The sequence below is a fragment of the Oncorhynchus gorbuscha genome, linkage group LG16 (genome assembly GCF_021184085.1).
Source record: "Oncorhynchus gorbuscha isolate QuinsamMale2020 ecotype Even-year linkage group LG16, OgorEven_v1.0, whole genome shotgun sequence".
Lineage (NCBI taxonomy): Eukaryota > Metazoa > Chordata > Actinopteri > Salmoniformes > Salmonidae > Oncorhynchus > Oncorhynchus gorbuscha.
In genome coordinates, this window is record NC_060188.1 from 96,998,667 (window position 1) to 97,018,583 (window position 19,917).

At 47.4% G+C, this 19,917-nt stretch overlaps 1 protein-coding gene across 1 annotated transcript in view; it reads right to left on the reverse strand.

Annotated features, from left to right (window-relative positions):
- grin3a (glutamate receptor, ionotropic, N-methyl-D-aspartate 3A) overlaps positions 1-19,917 on the reverse strand; it is a 105,044-nt gene that overhangs the window by 49,746 nt on the left and 35,381 nt on the right. The window contains exons 3-5 of the mRNA XM_046306774.1: positions 16,557-16,752; positions 15,218-16,072; positions 14,024-14,169 (exon numbers count right to left, since the gene is read on the reverse strand). Of these exons, the coding sequence (XP_046162730.1) occupies positions 14,024-14,169; positions 15,218-16,072; positions 16,557-16,752 (1,197 nt within the window). The remainder of the gene's footprint in view (positions 1-14,023; positions 14,170-15,217; positions 16,073-16,556; positions 16,753-19,917) is intronic.

The following is a 19,917-nucleotide window of genomic DNA, read 5'->3' on the forward strand; positions in this document are numbered from 1 at the left end:
TCCGTTTCTGTCCTGTCGGATCCTTGTATATTGTTCACCGTGCTGTGTCTTTGTCTCGCCCTGTCGTGTCGTGTTTCCCTCAGATGCTGCGTGTGAGCAGGTGTCTGAGTCTGCTACGGTCAGTGCCTTCCCGAGGCAACCTACAGTTTATGGTCGAGTCTCCAGTCTGTCCTCGTCACTACGAGTGGAATTAGTTTTTTATGCTTTGTTTACCGCTCCGATTTGTCTAGGAGTATTGCATATTTCCTTTACTGGAATAAAGACTCTGTTTTCGCCAAGTCGCTTTTGGGTCCTCATTCACCTGCATAACAGAAGGATCCGACCAAGAATGGACCCAGCGACTATGGATTCTCTCTACTCTACTCTCGAGTTCCAGGGAGCGATGCTCGGCAGACACGAGCAGGAATTGTCTGCTGCTCGGCATGCCGTTGAGACCCTGGCCGCTCAGGTCTCCGACCTCTCAGGACAGTATCAGAGTCTTCGTCTCGTGCCACCAGCTACTTCCGGGTCTTCCGAGCCTCCGGAACCTAGGGTTAATAACCCACCATGTTATTCTGGGCAGCCCACTGAGTGCCGCTCCTTTCTCACCCAGTGTGATATAGTGTTCTCTCTCCAACCCAACACATACTCAGAGAGAGAGCTCGGATTGCCTACGTCATATCACTCCTTACTGGTCGGGCTCGGCAGTGGGGCACAGCTATCTGGGAGGCAAGCGCTGAGTGTACTAACAATTATCTGAACTTTAAAGAGGAGATGATAAGGGTTTTTGATCGTTCAGTTTTTGGGAAAGAAGCTTCCTGGTCCCTGTCTTCCCTATGTCAAGGTAATCGATCCATAACGGATTACTCTATAGAGTTTCGCACTCTTGCTGCCTCCAGTAACTGGAACGAGCAGGCGTTGCTCGCTCGTTTTCTGGAGGGACTCCACGCTAAGGTTAAGGATGAGATTCTCTCTCGGGAGGTTCCATCCAGCGTGGATTCTTTGATTGAACTCGCTATTCGCATTGAACGACGGGTAGATCTTCGTCACCGAGCTCATAGAAGAGAGCTCGCGTTAACTGTGTCTCCCCTCTCTCCGACACTACCATCTTTCCCCACTGACTCAGGTGTTGAGCCCATGCAGCTGGGGGTATTCGCATTTCGACTAAGGAGAGGGAACGGAGAATCACCAACCGCCTCTGTCTCTATTGCGGTTCCGCTGGTCATTTTGTCATTTCATGTCCAGTTAAAGGCCAGAGCTCATCAGTAAGCGGAGGGCGACTGATAAGCGCTACTAGACGGTCCTCTCCGTCAAGTACCTGTACTACCTTACCGGTCCATCTACGCTGGACCGGATCGGCAGCTTCCTGCAGTGCATTAATAGACTCTGGGGCGGAGGGCTGTTTTATGGACGAAGCCTGGGCTCGGGAACATGACATTCCTCTCAGTCAGTTAGGGGAGCCCACGGTCATGTTTGCCTTGGATGGTAGTCCTCTCCCCAGTATATTATGTGAAACACTACCTTTAACCCTCACTGTATCTGGTAACCATAGTGAGACCATTTCTTTTTTGATTTTTTGTTCACCTTTTACACCTGTTGTTTTGGGTCATCCCTGGCTTGTGTGTCATAATCCTTCTTTTGATTGGTCTAGTAATTCTATCCTTTCCTGGAACGTTTCTTGTCATGTGAAGTGTTTAATGTCTGCTATTTCTCCTGTTTGTTCTGCTCCCTCTTCACAGGAGGAACCTGGTGATTTGACAGGAGTGCCGGAGGAATATCATGGTCTGCGCACGGTCTTCAGTCGGTCCAGAACCAACTCCCTTCCTCCTCACCGGTCGTATGATTGTTGTTCTGATCTCCTCAAGAAGCGTTTTGCATCCGCTCCTATCCTTGTTGCACCTGACGTCACTAAACAGTTTATTGTCGAGGTTGACGCGTCGGGGTGGGCGTGGGAGCCATTCTGTCCCAGCGCTCCGATACTGACGATGGGGTCCACCCTTGCGCGTATTTTTCTCATCGCCTGTCACCGTCGGAACGTAACTATGATGTGGCTAACCGTGAACTGCTCGCCATCCGTTTAGCCCTAGGCAAATGGCGACAGTGGTTGGAGGGGGCGACCGTTCCTTTTGTCGTTTGGACTGACCAAAGGAACCTTGAGTACATCCGTTCTGCCAAACGACTGAATGCGCGTCATGCTCGTTGGGCGTTGTTTTTCACTCGTTTCGAGTTCGTTATTTCTTATTGCCCGGGTACTAAGAACACCAAGCCTCATGCTTTATCCCGTCTCTTTAGTTCTTCTGTGGCTTCTACTGTTCCCGAGGGGATCCTTCCTGTTGGGCGTGTTGTCGGGTTGACTGTCTGGGGAATTGAGAGACAGGTTAAGCAAGCACTCACGCACACTGCGTCGCCGCGCGCTTGTCCTAGTAACCTTCTTTTCGTTCCTGTTTCTACTCGTCTGGCTGTTCTTCAGTGGGCTCACTCTGCCAAGTTAGCTGGCCATCCCGGCGTTCGAGGTACTCTTGCTTCTATTCGCCAGCGCTTTTGGTGGCCTACTCAGGAGCGTGACACGCGCCGTTTCGTGGCTGCGTGTTCGGGCTGCGCGCAGAATAAGTCTGGTAATTTCTTTTCTGCTTCTGCTCCTGGTCTTGCTGGGTCTCAGTCTGTTCCCTGCCACCGCATCTCTCCTGTTCTTGTTCCTGCCCTTGCTGTGTCTCAGTCTGTCCCTAGTTGTTACTCTCCTGGCCTGTTTGGTCCTGTTTGCTCTAAAGCTTTCAGTTCTCTACCCGTGTCTCATTTTTTTTTTTAGAGTAGTACCCTAGTTTCCCTTTTTATCGTTTTCCGTTACGGTCCTGAGGAGAGGAGTTGGGTTCTTTCTCGGGACGTGCTGGACCGTTTGTGATCTATGATTTCCTCCGTTGCCGCCAGTGTTCCTCCTCGAGAGCGCCAGGAGGCGCTCGGTGAGTGGGGGGGTACTGTCATGTTTTGTCTGATATTGTCTTGTCATTATGCTTTCCCTTCTGTTCGTTTCCCCCTGCTGGTCTTATTAGGTTCGTTCCCTTTTTCTATCCCTCTCTCTCTCCCTCCCTCTCTCTCCTCTCTCTATCGTTCCTGCTCCCAGCTGTTCCTCATTCTCCTACTCACTCATTGATTGATGATTTCCTCCGTTGCCGCCAGGATTCCTCCTCGAGTGCGCCAGGAGGCGCTCGGTGAGTGGGGGGGTACTGTCATGTTTTGTCTTATATTGTCTTGTCATTTTGCTTTCCCTTCTGTTCGTTTTCCCCCTGCTGGTCTTTTTTAGGTTTGTTCCCTTTTTTCTCTCTCCCTCCCTCTCTCTCTTCTCTCTATCGTTCCGTTCCTGCTCCCAGCTGTTCCTATTCCCCTAATCAATCATTTAGTCTTTCCACACCTGTTCCCTATCTTTTCCTCTGATTAGAGTCCCTATTTCTCCCCTTGTCTTCCGTTTCTGTCCTGTCGGATCCTTGTATATTGTTCACCGTGCTGTGTCTTTGTCTCGCCCTGTCGTGTCGTGTTTCCCTCAGATGCTGCGTGTGAGCAGGTGTCTGAGTCTGCTACGGTCGGTGCCTTCCCGAGGCAACCTACAGTTTATGGTCGAGTCTCCAGTCTGTCCTCGTCACTACGAGTGGAATTAGTTTTTTATGCTTTGTTTACCGCTCCGATTTGTCTAGGAGTATTGCATATTTCCTTTACTGGAATAAAGACTCTGTTTTCGCCAAGTCGCTTTTGGGTCCTCATTCACCTGCATAACAGACTCAAGCCAAATGCAGGCAGACTCAAGCCAACTCCAGGCAGACTCAAGCCAACTCCAGGCCGACTCAAGCCAACTCCAGGCAGACTCAAGCCAACTCCAGGCATACTCAAGCCAACTCCAGGCAGACTCAAGCAAACTCCAGGCAGACTCAAGCCAACTCCAGGCCGACTCAAGCCAACTCCAGGCAGACTCAAGCCAACTCTAGGCAGACTCATGCCAATTCCATGCAGACTCAAGCCAACTCCAGGCAGACTCAAGCCAACTCCAGGCCGACTCAAGCCAACTCCAGGGCGACTCAAGCCAACTCCAGGCAGACTCAAGCCAACTCCAGGCAGACTCAAGCCAACTCCAGGCAGACTCAAGCCAACTCCAGGCAGACTTAAGCCAACTCCAGGCCGACTCAAGCCAACTCCAGGCAGACTCAAGCCAACTCCAGGCAGACTTAAGCCAACTCCAGGCTGACTCAAGCCAACTCCAGGCAGACTCAAGCCAACTCCAGGCAGACTCAAGCCAACTCCAGGCATACTCAAGCCAACTCCAGGCAGACTCAAGCAAACTCCAGGCAGACTCAAGCCAACTCCAGGCCGACTCAAGCCAACTCCAGGCAGACTCAAGCCAACTCTAGGCAGACTCATGCCAATTCCATGCAGACTCAAGCCAACTCCAGGCAGACTCAAGCCAACTCCAGGCCGACTCAAGCCAACTCCAGGGCGACTCAAGCCAACTCCAGGCAGACTCAAGCCAACTCCAGGCAGACTCAAGCCAACTCCAGGCAGACTCAAGCCAACTCCAGGCAGACTTAAGCCAACTCCAGGCAGACTCAAGCCAACTCCAGGCAGACTCAAGCCAACTCCAGGCAGACTTAAGCCAACTCCAGGCCGACTCAAGCCAACTCCAGGCAGACTCAAGCCAACTCCAGACAGACTCAAGCCAACTCCAGACAGACTAAGCCAAAACTCAAATGCAGACTCAAGCCGAGAGACTGAGAAACTGCATCTATCTCAAGGCCTTCAGACTGTTACAGTAAACAGCCATCAATAGCACATTAGATGCTGCTTTCCTATATACATAGACTTGAAATCACTGGTCACTTTAATAATAGAACACTAGTCACTTTAATAATGTTTACATATTTTACATTACTAATCTCACATGTATATACTGTATTCTATTCTACTGTATCTTAGTCTATGTATTACTAATCTCACATGTATATACTGTATTCTATTCTACTGTATCTTAGTCTATGTATTACTAATCTCACATGTATATACTGTATTCTATTCTACTGTATCTTAGTCTATGTCGCTTTGACATTGCTTCTCCAAATATTTACAGTAGCAGTCAAATGTTTGGACAAACCTACTCATTAAAAGGTTTTCTAAATGTTTACTATTTTCTATATTGTAGAATACTAGTGAAGACATCAAAACTAGGAAATAACACATATGGAATCATGTAGAAACCAACAAAGTGTTAAACTAATCAAAATATATTTTATATTATTCAAAGTAGCTACCCTTTGTCTTGATGACAGCTTTGCAAACTCTTGGCATTCTCTCAACCAGCTTCACCTGGAATGCTTTCCCAACAGTCTTGAAGTAGTTCCCACATATGCTGAGCAGTTGTTGGCTTTTTCTCATTCACTCTGCGGTTCGACTCAACCCAAACCATCTCAATTGGTGATTGTGGAGGCCAGGTCATCTGATGCAGTACTCCATCACTCTCCTTCTTGGTCACCTCCTCCTTCCTGCTTCACGGTGGGAACCACACACCTCCTCCTTCCTGCTTCACGGTGGGAACCACACATGCGGAGATCATCCGTTCATCTACTTTGCATCTGAAAAAGACACAATCTCAAATTTGGACTCATCAGACCAAGGATAGATTTCCACCACTCTATGTCCATTGCTCATGTTTCTTGGCCCAAGCAAGTCTCTTCTTGTTATTGGTGTCCTTTAGCAGTGGTTTCTTGGCAGCAATTCGACAATGAAGGCCTGATTCACACAGTCTTCTCGGAACAGTTGATGTGTCTGTTACTTGAACTCTGTGAAGCATTTATTTGGGCTGGAATTTATGAGGCTGGTAACTCTAATGAACGTATCCTCTGCAGCAGAGGTACCTCTGGATCTTCCTTTCCTGTGGAGGTCCTCATGAGAGCTAGTTTCATTATTGCTCTTGATGTTTTTTGCAACTGCACTTGAAGAAACTATCAAAGTTCTTGCAATTTTCCATATTGACTGACCTTCGTGTCTTAAAGTAATGATGGATGGTCGTTTCTCTTTGCTTATTTGAGCTGTTCTTGCCATAATATGAACTTAGTCTTTTACCAAATAGGGCTATATTCTGCATACCACCCCTACCTTGTCACAAAACAACTGATTGGCTAAAACACATTAAGGAGGGAAGAAATTCCATGAATTAACTTTTAACAAGGCGCACCTGTTAATTGAAATGCATTCCAGGTGACAACCTCATGAAGCTGGTTGAGAGAATGCCAAGAGTGTGCAAATATGTCATCAATAGAAAAGGGTGGCTACTTTGAAGAATCTAAAATATTAAATATATTGTGATTTGTTTAACAGTTATTTGTTGCATGATTCCATATGTGTTATTTCATAGACCTTTCTTCCTGACAGCTGAAGATCCAAGATGCTGGGTTTTCTACATAGTCTTGGTGTGGTTTACAAAACATCTTTGTCTGTTGTACCAGACTATTACAAACATAAGCACGACACAAACAGGCAGTCTATGTAGCAATGTAATGTTTTTTTTTTGGGGGAGGGAATAGGCCACATGCAGCCATTTAGACAGCACATTAAACACAAGCAAGACACAGACACTCTTAATACCGATTTAAGGATATATTTTCATTGCAAATATTGGCTAAAAGCTAACGGTAGACAGGCTAAAGGCTAAAGGCAGACAGGCTAACGGTAGACAGGCTAAAGGCAGACAGGCTAAAGGCAGACAGGCTAACGGGAGACAGACTAACGGCAGACAGGCTAACGGCAGACAGGCTAATGGCAGACAGGCTAATGGCAGACAGGCTAACGGCAGGCAGGCTAAAGGCAGACAGGCTAAAGGCTAAAGGCAGACAGGCTAACGGCAGACAGACTAACGGCAGACAGGCTAAAGGCAGACAGGCTAACGGCAGACAGGCTAACGGCAGGCAGGCTAACGGTAGACAGGCTAAAGGCAGACAGGCTAAAGGCTAAAGGCAGACAGGCTAACAGCAGACAGACTAACGGCAGACAGGCTAAAGGCAGAGGCAGGCTAACGGTAGACAGGCTAACGGCAGTCAGGCTAAAGGCAGAGACAGCAGACAGACTAACGGTGGACAGGCAGACAGGCTAACGGTAGACAGGCTAAAGGCAGACAGGCTAAAGGCTAAAGGCAGACAGGCTAACGGTAGACAGGCTAAAGGCAGACAGGCTAAAGGCAGACAGGCTAACGGCAGACAGACTAACGGCAGACAGGCTAAAGGCAGACAGGCTAATGGCAGACAGGCTAACGGCAGGCAGGCTAAAGGCAGACAGGCTAAAGGCTAAAGGCAGACAGGCTAAAGGACAGACAGGCAGACAGGCTAAAGGCAGACAGGCTAACGGCAGACAGGCTAACGGCAGGCAGGCTAACGGTAGACAGGCTAAAGGCAGACAGGCTAAAGGCTAAAGGCAGACAGGCTAACAGCAGATAGACAGGCTAACAGGCTAAAGGCAGACAGGCTAACAGGCACGGTAGACAGGCTAACGGCAGACAGGCTAAAGGCAGACAGGCTAATGGCAGACAGGCTGGACAGGCTAAAGGTAGACAGGCAGACAGGCTAAAGGCAGACAGGCTAAAGGCTAAAGGCAGACAGGCTAACGGCAGACAGGCTAAAGGCAGACAGGCTAAAGGCAGACAGGCTAACGGCAGACAGGCTAAAGGCTAAAGGCAGACAGGCTAAAGGCAGACAGGCTAAGGACAGACAGGCTAACGGCAGACAGGCTAACGGCAGACAGGCTAAAGGCTAAAGGCAGACAGGCTAAAGGCAGACAGGCTGGCGAATTTCAATCATGTGCTCTCTATGAAACAATGTAATCAATGCGTGATCATTGAGAAGAGAGTGGTGTTACAGGCTGACTACACCGCTCGCATTGCCAAATACATTTTGAAATCTATGAGATCTATGGCGCTCGCGCGCGCCAACGTGCTTCTGCGTTGCCAAGGGCTAAAATAGAAGTCAGTTCTATTTCTGACGCAGATCGCGCTGCAAGTCCTGCCTCTTCCATCTCCTCATTGGTTAAACCCACGTGGGTGACTGAAAGACGAACAAGGTCAGTGGCAGTAATGCACCTAATTTATAAAAGTTGCCAATCGCAATATAGAATCAAGAGAAGGAAAATCTTAGAAGGAGGAGAGATGAATAGAAACGATTCGGTTGACCATTTTATGTGTGGATTAATTGTCGGAGTAGAGGACCTTGTGCTTTTCAGGTAAAATAACAACTCCATGTTTATATCCCAGGACAAATTAGCTAGCAACAGCAAGCTATCTGTAATGAAGTTCGTCTGTTGTTTGAAGTGAGACAGACCGAAATGCAGCGTGTAGGTTACTCATGACTTTTACTGAAGAAAATAGCGGTACATGAAATAACTGAAAATACGAAAACAACAAACGAGTGAAACTAATACAGCCTATCTGGTGACTAACACAGAGACAGGTACAATCGCCCACGAAATACAACGCGCACTCAAGCTACCTAAATACGGTTCCCAATCCGAGACAACTAGAATCAGCTGACTCCAATTAGGAATCGCCTCAGGCAGCCAAGCCTAACTAGACACACCCCTACTAATACACACTCCCAATTAATACAAACCCCAATACGAAATACAACATATAAACCCATGTCACACCCTGGCCTACCCAAACATATAACAAAAACACAAGATACAATGACCAAGGCGTGACACTATCTAAATAGGACAAATTAGATAGCAAGTGCAAGATAGCTAACTAAATTGCCGTAAATGTTTAATGCTTTTTGACCTGTCCCCAAATTAATGTGTTTGTTTTGATATTTTAACCTGCGCGTCGTGATCACGATTGGTGTAAGGGGACAGCCAGTTTGGGTTCTGTGTTCCGCAGAATTTTCTACGTTACCTTTTTAGGGAAAGGGGGCAGCATTTTCACTTTGGATGAATTGCGTGCCGATGATGAACTGCCTCCTACTCTGTCCCAGATACTAATATATGCATAGTATTATTACTATTGCACAGAGATTATTAGTATATGTGTATAGAAACCACTCTGAAGTTTCCAAAAGTGTTTGAATTATGTCTGTGAGTATAACGGAACTTATATGCCAGGCAAACTTCCAAACAGGAAGTGGAAATTCTGGGGCTGGTTGATTTTCAACTCATTCACATCCCAGTAAGATATGGATCTGTTCGCACTTCCTACGCCTTCCACTAGATGTCAACAGTCAGTAGAACGTGGAATGAAGCCTCTAGTGTGATGTGGGGCCGGATGGCAGCTATTTGAGTCAGTGGTCTGGCAGAATGCCAGTTCCTGGTCAGGCTCATTTCTCATGATATCGCCATGCGTTCCATTACTCTGTTACTCTGTAGACAAAAAGGTTGGAACGTTATTTGAACGTTATGATGATAACACCCTGAACACCCTGAAGATTGATTCTCTACTTTGACCAGTTTATTCGACCTGGAATATAACTTTTTGAAGTTTGCGTCCAAGTTCGCCTGGACCAGAGCCAGCTTTTGGACATGTGAACTAAATGTGCTATCAAAAGTAGCTAATTGGACACTAGTAATGGACATTATGGAACAAAACAATGATTTATTGCGGAACTAGGATTCCTGGCACTGCATTCTGATGAAAGATCATCAAAGGTAAGGGAATATTTCTGATGTAATTTCGTATTTCTGTTGACTCCAACATGGCGGAGAAATGTTGTGTATTTCTGAGCTCCATCTCAAATTATTGCATGGTATGTATTTTTCGTAAAGTAAAAAAAAATCTGACACAGCGGTTGCATTAAGAACAAGTGTATCTTTAATTATATGTAAAACGTATATATATATATATATATATATATATATATATATATCTTTCATCAAATTTTATGATGAGTATTTCTGTTATATGACTCTCTGTAAATACTCCGGATACTTTGGAGGCATTTCTGAACATAAACCGAGATTTGTGGAAATAAATATGTATATTATCGAACAAAACATAAACCTATTGTGTAACATGATGTCCTATGAGTGTCATCTGATGAAGATTATCAAAGGTTAGTGATTAATTTTATCTCTATCTCTGCTTTTATGACTCTATCTTTGGCTGGGCAAAATGGCTGTGTGTTTTTTTGGATTTGGTGGTGATCTAACATAAATATATGTTGTGTTTTAGCTGTAAAAAAAAAAAAAATCAGACACGATGGGTAGATTAACAAGATGTTTATCTTTCATTTGCTGGAATTGTTAATGTGTGAAAGTTAAATAAATAAAAAAATACTTTTGAATTTCGCTGTCTTTTCAGCGTAATGTTGGGTGGGGTCCCGCTAGAGGAACCTGTGTCCTAGACAGGTTTTAACCAAATTGTTCTACGTTACAGTCTCATCCTGACCTTAGTTACCTTTGTTTTATTTGTTATTTTGGTTAGGTCAGGGTGTGACGAGGGTGGTATGTGTTTTTTTGTCTTGTTTTTGTATATCCATGGGGTTTTGGTTTGTCTATGTAAATGTAGGTCTATGGTGGCCTGAATTAGAGGCAGCGAAAGCGGAAGGAGACCTGAGCCAACTCCTCATGCTTACGGTGGGGAGCTGTTACTGGTCAGGCACCGTGTTATGCGGTAGAGCGCACGGTGTCTCCAGTGCGCTATTCTAGCCCGGTGCGCTCTATTCCAGCTCCTCGCATTGGCCGGGCTTCCAGCCAGGATGGAGGGTGCGACATTACCCGGTCCAGAGTGTCCGGCGACAGTACCCAGTCCAGAGTGTCCGGCGACAGTACCCAGTCCAGAGCGTCTGGTGACAGTACCCAGTCCAGAGCGTCTGGTGACAGTACCCAGTCCAGAGTGTCCGGCGACAGTACCCAGTCCAGAGTGTCCAGCGACAGTACCCAGTCCAGAGTGTCCGGCGACACTACCCAGTCCAGAGTGTCCGGCGACAGTACCCAGTCCAGAGCGTCTGGTGACAGTACCCAGTCCAGAGCGTCTGGTGACAGTACCCAGTCCAGAGCGTCTGGTGACAGTACCCAGTCCAGAGTGTCCGGCGACAGTACCCAGTCCAGAGTGTCCGGCGACAGTACCCAGTCCAGAGTGTCCGGCGACAGTACCCAGTCCAGAGCATCCAGCGACAGTTCACAGACTGGAAAATCCAACGACGGGCCACAGTCCAGAACATCCGGCGATGATCCACTCAGCGAGGGTCACCAGGACCAGGGCCTACAGTGAGGATCCGCAGTCCAGAGCCTCCGACGATGATCCACGGGTCAGTGCTACAAGAGCGGACTCAGTGTAAAGAAGGGGCAATGTCCAGAACCAGAGCCGCCACCGAGGTTAGATGTCCACTCAGACCCTCCCATATAGGTTTAGGTTTGCCGCCAGGAGTCCGCACCTTTGGCGGGGAGGGGGGGGGTGTGTACTGTCACGCCCTGACCCTAGTTATCTTTGTTTTCTTTATAATTTTGGTTAGGTCAGGGTGTGGTCAGGGTGATATATGTGTTTTTCTTGTCTAGGGGTTTTTGGGTTTTGGTTTGTCTAGGTAAATGTAGGTCTATGGTGGTCTGAATTGGTTCCAGATCAGAGACAGCTGTTTATCATTGTCTCTGATTGGGGATCCTATTTAGCTTGCCATTTCCATTTTGGTTTTGTGGGTTATTGTCTATGTGTTGTTGCATGTCAGCACTAGTTGTTTATAGCTTCACATTAGTTTTGTTGTTTTGTTAGTTTGTTTAGGTGTTCTTCTTTTTAATAAAAGGAGAATGAATTCCAATCACACTGTGCCTTGGTCTCCTCGTTACGACGAACGTGACAGTTACGCAAAGTGTTCTACGTTACGCAGATTGTTCTACGTTATGCAGATTGTTCTACGTTACGTTATGCAGATTGTTCTACGTTATGCAGATTGTTCCACGTTATGCAGATTGATCTACGTTACGTAGATTGTTCTACATTATGCAGATTGTTCTACATTATGCAGATTGTTCTACATTATGCAGATTGTTCTACGTTATGCAGATTGTTCTACGTTATGCAGATTGTTCTACGTTATGCAGATTGTTCTACGTTATGCAGATTGTTCTACGTTATGCAGATTGTTCTACGTTATGCAGATTGTTCTACGTTATGCAGATTGTTCTACGTTATGCAGATTGTTCTACGTTATGCAGATTGTTCTACATTACGTTATGCAGATTGCTCTACGTTACGTTATGCAGATTGTTCTATGTTACGTTATGCAGATTGTTCTACGTTATGCAGATTGTTCTACGTTATGCAGATTGTTCTACGTTATGCAGATTGTTCTACGTTATGCAGATTGTTCTACATTACGCAGATTGTTCTACGTTACGCAGATTGTTCTACGTTACGCAGATTGTTCTACGTTTAGCAGATTGTTCTACGTTATGCAGATTGTTCTACGTTATGCAGATTGTTCTATGTTACACAGATTGTCCTGCCCCAATGCAGTTATCTAGGCAGCATATCAAAAACAAGTATAGCCCCAGGGTTATTACTTCTGCTGTTCAGAAACATGAGGAAGAAACATAGGTGATGTCCTCATAGGTGATGTCCTCATGACAAATTAGTTGAGGTTTCGAAAAGAGGGTGAGTAAGCGAGAGACATGAAAGAGGGAAAGTTGTGCAGCGGATATGTAAAACAATGTGGGTGTAAAATAACACGTCTTCAGCTCTGGGGTAAATAGATCCAGGGGAGCTGGGCAGTTACCTACGGATCTGCAGTCTCAGGTGTAGCTTTGTGGGCGGTTACCTACGGATCTGCAGTCTCAGGTGTAGTTTTGTGGGCGGTTACCTGCGGATCTGCAGTCTCAGGTGTAGCTTTGTGGGCGGTTATCTACGGATCTGCAGTCTCAGGAGTAGTTTTGTGGGCGGTTACCTACGGATCTGCAGTCAGGTGTAGCTTTGTGGGCGGTTATCTACGGATCTGCAGTCTCAGGAGTAGTTTTGTGGGCGGTTACCTACGGATCTGCAGTCTCAGGTGTAGCTTTGTGGGCGGTTACCTACGGATCTGCAGGCTCCGATAACATTAACATGGTGTAGATTTGTTTAGAGTGCTGGCCACAGCCTTGTAAATCTGTCTCTCTGTGTCAGAGTATTTTATGCGGGATGTTCTGACATATTCAGAACAATGAAATCTCCCATTGCTGGGATTAAGCCTGTACTGGGTTGGCAGGTAGCCTAGTGGTTAGAGCGTTGGGCCAGTAACCGAAAGGTTGCAAGATCGAAACCCCAAACTGACAAGGGAATAATCAGTCATTCTGCCCCTGAACAAGGCAGTGAACCCACTGTTCCCCTGAACAAGGCAGTTAACCCACTGTTCCCCTGAACAAGGCAGTTAACCCACTGTTCCCCTGAGCAAGGCAGCGAAACCACTGTTCCCCTGAACAAGGCAGTGAACCCACTGTCCCCCGAACAAGGCAGTTAACCCACTGTTCCCCTGAACAAGGCAGTTAACCCACTGTTCCCCTGAACAAGGCAGTGAACCCACTGTTCCCCTGAACAAGGCAGTTAACCCACTGTTCCCCTGAACAAGGCAGTGAACCCACTGTTCCCCTGAACTAGGCACTTAACCCACTGTTCCCCTGAACAAGGCAGTTAACCCACTGTTCCCCTGAGCAAGGCAGTTAACCCACTGTTCCCCTGAACAAGGCAGTGAACCCACTGTTCCCCTGAACAAGGCAGTGAACCCACTGTTCCTAGCCTGTCATTGACAACATGTTGGTACCATGTTAAAGCTGTGATGAGTCAGTACTGTATCATGTTGGTACCCATGTTAAAGCTGTGATGAGTCAGTACTGTATCATCTTGGTACCCATGTTAAAGCTGTGATGAGTCAGTACTGTATAATCTTGTTAATGTTAAAGCTGTGATGAGTCAGTACTGTATCATGTTGGTACCATGTTAAAGCTGTGATGAGTCAGTACTGTATCATGTTGGTACCCATGTTACAGCTGTGATGAGTCAGTACTGTATCATCTTGGTACCCATGTTAAAGCTGTGATGAGTCAGTACTGTACAGTCATGACTCACTTCAGATGTTCTATTCCATCTGGGGTTGCTGGTACGTTGTACCGTCTCATGTATTCGTGCATCTCTGGAAAGCTTTTCTTCAGGTAATCCTCGGCACTGCTCTCCCGGACCGTGGCGAAGCGGAACCCCTGTGATGGGTGATGAAGCTGGAAGGACAGAACATATGGAACTGTGGTCTATTATCTCCTGGGACTGATACAGAGCTCTATCACCTCCCGGGTCTGATACAGAGCTCTATCACCTCCCGGGTCTGATACAGAGCTCTCTCACCTCCCGGGTCTGATACAGAGCTCTCTCACCTCCCGGGACTGATACAGAGCTCTATCACCTCCCGGGTCTGATACAGAGCTCTATCACCTCCCGGGTCTGATACAGAGCTCTCTCACCTCCCGGGTCTGATACAGAGCTCTATCACCTCCCGGGTCTGATACAGAGCTCTCTCACCTCCTGGGACTGATACAGAGCTCTATCACCTCCCGGGTCTGATACAGAGCTCTATCACCTCCCGGGTCTGATACAGAGCTCTCTCACCTCCTGGGACTGATACAGAGCTCTCTCACCTCCCGGGTCTGATACAGAGCTCTCTCACCTCCTGGGACTGATACAGAGCTCTATCACCTCCCGGGTCTGATACAGAGCTCTCTCACCTCCCGGGTCTGATACAGAACTCTATCAGAGCTCTAATAGTCTCCCCTGTATTATCTGTACTAGTCTCCCCTGTATTGTCTGTACTAGTCTCCCCTGTATTATCTGTACTAGTCTCCCCTCAGCCCTGTACTAGTCTCCCCTGTATTATCTGTACTAGTCTCCCCTGTATTATCTGTACTAGTCTCCCCTGTATTATCTGTACTAGTCTCCCCTGTATTATCTGTACTAGTCTCCCCTGTATTGTCTGTACTAGTCTCCCCTGTATTATCTGTACTAGTCTCCCCTGTATTATCTGTACTAGTCTCCCCTGTATTATCTGTACTAGTCTCCCCTGTATTATCTGTACTAGTCTCCCCTGTATGAGCTGTACTAGTCTCCCAATCAGCCCCATAACACCCTATGAACCCATCTTTCTATACTCACCAATCAGTCACCAAATCACAAATGAGGAACTATTTATGCACATATTACAAGTAGTACTCATCTACCCACCATACATTTTTATCCCATATTTGATAGGTGTTAGTACAGCTGAGTAGTCCTTACCTTTGGATCGTGTATTCCTGAGAGTTGCTCGAAGGTTTTCTCCCCCACCATGACGGCGGCCAGATTGGCTGTGTAGGTGGACAGACAGAACAGGCAGAAGATAGCCCAGAGATTCATTAGGAACCGCCCCGTCCAGCACTTAGGAGGTTTAATGGCAGCTGTACGGCCAAACAGGATGGCATAGCAGACGTTCAGAGCCGAGGAGAAGGAGAACACCTTATCTCTGTTCCTGCCTCGCGGCGTCATCCCAAACGGGCTGTTCCACTCGTAGATGGTCAGGAACAAGGCAGTAACGTGTAGCGAGACGAATATCCCCAGCCACATGGACCAGTGCAGGGGCCACATGAATGCCCCGATGGGCGCGGCCGTATCCCGGGTCCGTACCAGGATGCCCAGAGAGGTGGAGAAGAACGGGGAGGTGAAGTCTATAACCCTGCTCCGGGCCGAGTTGATACTGAAAGATGTGACGGCCAGGTGGGCCGCTCCGCTGAGAAGATCCCCCACCAGCCCTGTCCAGCGTCCGTTCTTAAACCCACCATACTTGCCATCGCCTACAATATACAGGTCGAAGTCAAACCCCACGTCCTCCGCCAGTTTCTCCAGTAGATCGACGCAGTAGCCGTAGCAACACTTCTTATACTCCATGGGAATGCTGTCGTTGGGCCCCCGCATCTGGAGGAAGAGAGACTGGAGCAGGACTGTGTTGTTGGTGAGGGGGTTCAGGCAGAGCTGACCAGCGGGACAGAGACCGTCCTCATCCACCTCCCGGGTGAAGACGAAGGGGTGCTCCACTAACGTCACCACCCGGAGGTGGAGCCGCGACGGGCGCCGCCAGTCACCTCTCTGGTGGGACGGCTAATTGTTAGACCAGGCAGCACAGTCCATAAGGGAGGGAGAGAGAGAGGGGAGGGGGAGGGGGGGGAGAGAGAGGGGAGGGGAGAGAGAGAGGAGAGAGAGAGAGAGAGAGAGAGAGAGAGAGAGAGAGAGAGAGAGGAGAGGGGGAGAGAGAGAGAGAGAGAGAGAGAGAGAGAGAGAGAGAGAGAGAGAGAGAGAGAGAGAGAGGGAGAGGGGGAGGGGGAGAGAGGGGGAGAGAGAGAGAGAGAGAGAGAGAGAGAGAGAGAGAGAGAGAGAGAGAGAGAGGAGAGAGGAGAGAGAGAGAGAGAGAGAGAGAGAGAGAGAGAGAGAGAGAGAGAGAGAGAGAGAGAGAGAGAGAGAGAGAGAGAGAGAATATAATAGTAGCAGCAGTATCATCATGTTTGGCATAAGTAAAGAGTGGAATGATAGCACAAACACTGGTACCCAGAATACAACGTTTTGACATCATAGACATTGTTGTCACCTGTTTGTTGGTCCAGGCAGTGTAGTCCAGTAGCACCTTGCCATGCTTCCATCGGCCCAGCCTGGCCCACATGGGCTTCCCTATGGGGTCGTGTTGCAGGGACCAGATGAAGTGATGGCTCTCAGAGGAGATCACTGTCTCCTCCTGGGACGAGATGAAACCACTCAGACCGTCAAACGACGTGTTGGACAGAAACCTGCAGGGAGGGGTGGCGGGGCAGGTTAGGGTTAGTGTCAGGTTAGGGTAATGTCAGGTTAGGGTCAGGGTAGTGTCAGGTTGGGGTAATGTCAGGTTAGGATCAGGTTAGTGTCCGGTTGGGTAATGTCAGGTTAGGATCAGGTTAGTGTCCGGTTGGGTAATGTCAGGTTTGGGCCAGGTTAGTGTCAGGTTGGGGTAATGTCAGGTTAGGGTCAGGTTAATGTCAGGTTGGTGTCAGGTTGGGGTTATGGCAGGTTAGTGTCAGGTTGGGGTAATGGCAGGTTAGGGTCAGGTTGGGGTAATGTCAGGTTAGGGTCAGGTTAATGTCAGGTTGGGTAATGACAGGTTAGGGCCAGGTTAGTGTCAGGTTGGGGTAATGTCAGGTTAGGGTCAGGTTGGGGTAATGGCAGGTTAGGGTCAGGTTGGGGTAATGTCAGGTTAGGGTCAGGTTAATGTCAGGTTGGGTAATGTCAGGTTAGGGCCAGGTTGGGGTAATGGCAGGTTAGGGTCAGGTTAGTGTCAGGTTGGGGTAATGTCAGGTTAGGGTCAGGTTGGGGTAATGTCAGGTTAGGGTCAGGTTAGTGTCAGGTTGGGGTAATGTCAGGTTAGGGTCAGGTTAATGTCAGGTTGGGGTAATGTCAGTTTAGGGTCAGGTTAGTGTCAGGTTGGGGTAATGTCAGGGTTAGGTTAATATCAGATTGGGGTAATGTCAGGTTAGGGTCAGGTTAGTGTCAGGTTGGGTAATGCCAGGTTAGGGTAATATCAGGTTGGGGTAATGTCAGGTTAGGGTCAGGTTAGTGTCAGGTTGGGTAATGCCAGGATAGGGTAATGTCAGGTTAGGGTAATGTCAGGTTTGGGTAATGTCAGGTCAGGGTCAGGTTAGGGTCAGGTTAATGTCAGGTTAGGGTCAGGTTAATGTCAGGTTAATGGGTCAGGTTAGTGTCAGGTTAGAGTAATGTCAGGTTAGGGTCAGGTTAATGTCAGGTTGGGGTAATGTCAGGTTAGGGTCAGGTTAGTGTCAGGTTGGGGTAATGTCAGGTTAGGGTCAGGTTGGGGTAATGTCAGGTTAGGGTCAGGTTAGTGTCAGGTTGGGGTAATGTCAGGTTAATGTCAGGTTAGTGTCAGGTTAGGGTAATGTCAGGTTAGGGTAATGTCAGGTTAATGTCAGGTTAATGTCAGGTTAGGGTAATGTCAGGTTAGGGTAATGTCAGGTTAGGGTCAGGTTAATGTCAGGTTAGGGTCAGGTTAGTGTCAGGTTAGGGTCAGGTTAGTGTCAGGTTGGGGTAATGTCAGGTTAGGGTCAGGTTAGTGTCAGGTTGGGGTAATGTCAGGTTAGGGTAATGTCATGTTAGGGTAATGTCAGGTTAGGGTCAGGTTAATGTCAGGTTGGGGTAATGTCAGGTTAATGTCAGGTTAGTGTCAGGTTAGGGTAATGTCAGGTTAAGGTCAGGTTAATGTCAGGTTGGGGTAATGTCAGTTTTTTTAGGGTCAGGTTAGGGTCAGTGTTAGGTTCAGGTTGGGGTAATGTCAGTTAGAACAAGGTTAATATCAGATTGGGGTAATGAGGTTAGGTCAGTGGGTTAACTGTCAGGTTGGGTCAGAATGTTAGGGTAATGTCAGGTTGGGGTAATGTCAGGTTAGGTTCAGGTTAGTGTCAGGTTGGGGTAATGTCAGGTTAATATCAGGTAAGTGTCAGGTTAGAGTAATGTCAGGTTGGGGTCAGGTTGGGGTAATGTCAGGTTAGAGTAATGTCAGGTTGGGGTCAGGTTGGGGTAATGTCAGGTTAGGGTCAGGTTATGTAATGTCAGGTTAGGGTCAGGTTAATGTCAGGTTAATGTCAGGTAATGTCAGGTTAGGTAATGTCAGGTTAGGGTCAGGTTAGTGTCAGGTTAGAGTAATGACAGGTTAGTGTCAGGTTGGGGTAATGTCAGGTTAGGGTAATGTCATGTTAGGGTAATGTCAGGTTGGGGTAATGTCAGGTTAGGGTAATGTCATGTTAGGGTAATGTCAGGTTAAGTTCAGGTTAGTGTCAGGTTAGTGTCAGGTTGGGGTAATGTCAGGTTAGGGTCAGGTTAGTGTCAGGTTGGGGTAATGTCAGGTTAGGGTAATGTCAGGTTAGGGTAATGTCAGGTTGGGGTAATGTCAGGTTAGGTTCAGGTTAGTGTCAGGTTGGGGTAATGTCAGGTTAGAGTAATCTCAGGTTAGAGTCAGGTTGGGGTAATGTCAGGTCAGGTCAGGTTAGTGTCAGCTACTAGCTACTGTGATGAGCTCTACAGTGGACAAGGCAGGTTCCTTCAGTGCCCATTTGGCAGTTTGACAAGGCATGAGCCCATGCCAGGACAGGCAAGGACAGGGCTCTGTCTGGTCAAACAGAACCAGCAGGGGGGTCAGACGTGCTCCAGATCTGAGATAATAAGGGGATCTTGCACACCGATGATGAAGACCGTGAACAGCAGATGCTACAGCCGGCTGTGTGTGAGCTGGAAGACCTTTCCTAAAACATAAACGCTTCCTATTTCATTGTTCTCTTGCAAGCTGTGCTTTTATTGATTTATTTTATTATTTTTATTATGGCAAACTGAGCTGTTGGAGTGACCGGTTGGTGGGTAACCAACAGCTGACTTTACAGTTGTGTTTGTTTGTGTGTGTGTGTGTGTGTGTGTGTGTGTGTGTGTGTGTGTGTGTGTGTGTGTGTGTGTGTGTGTGTGTGTGTGTGTGTGTGTGTGTGTGTGTGTGTGTGTGTGTGTGTGTGTGTGTGTGTGTGTGTGTGTGTGTGTGTGTGTGTGTGTGTGTGTTTGTGTGTGTGTGTGTGTCAGACCACAGGGAAGATTGTGTCAGGAAGGAACACTTTGTTTAGAAACACTGCAGATGTGTTTGTGTGTTTGTTTGCTTGTTGTGCTGGCTGCTACAGCTTAAACCTCCTCAGACTGCAGGGAAGATGTCTGACACAGGTCAAAATCTGTCAGGAAGGAACACTGCAGATAGCAGAATATTTAGAAACACTGCAGATAGCAGAATATTTAGAAACACTGCAGATAGCAGAATATTTAGAAACACTGCAGATAGCAGAATATTTAGAAACACTGCAGATAGCAGAATATTTAGAAACAGCAGAATATTTAGAAACACCGCAGATTGCAGAATGTTTAGAAACACCGCAGAT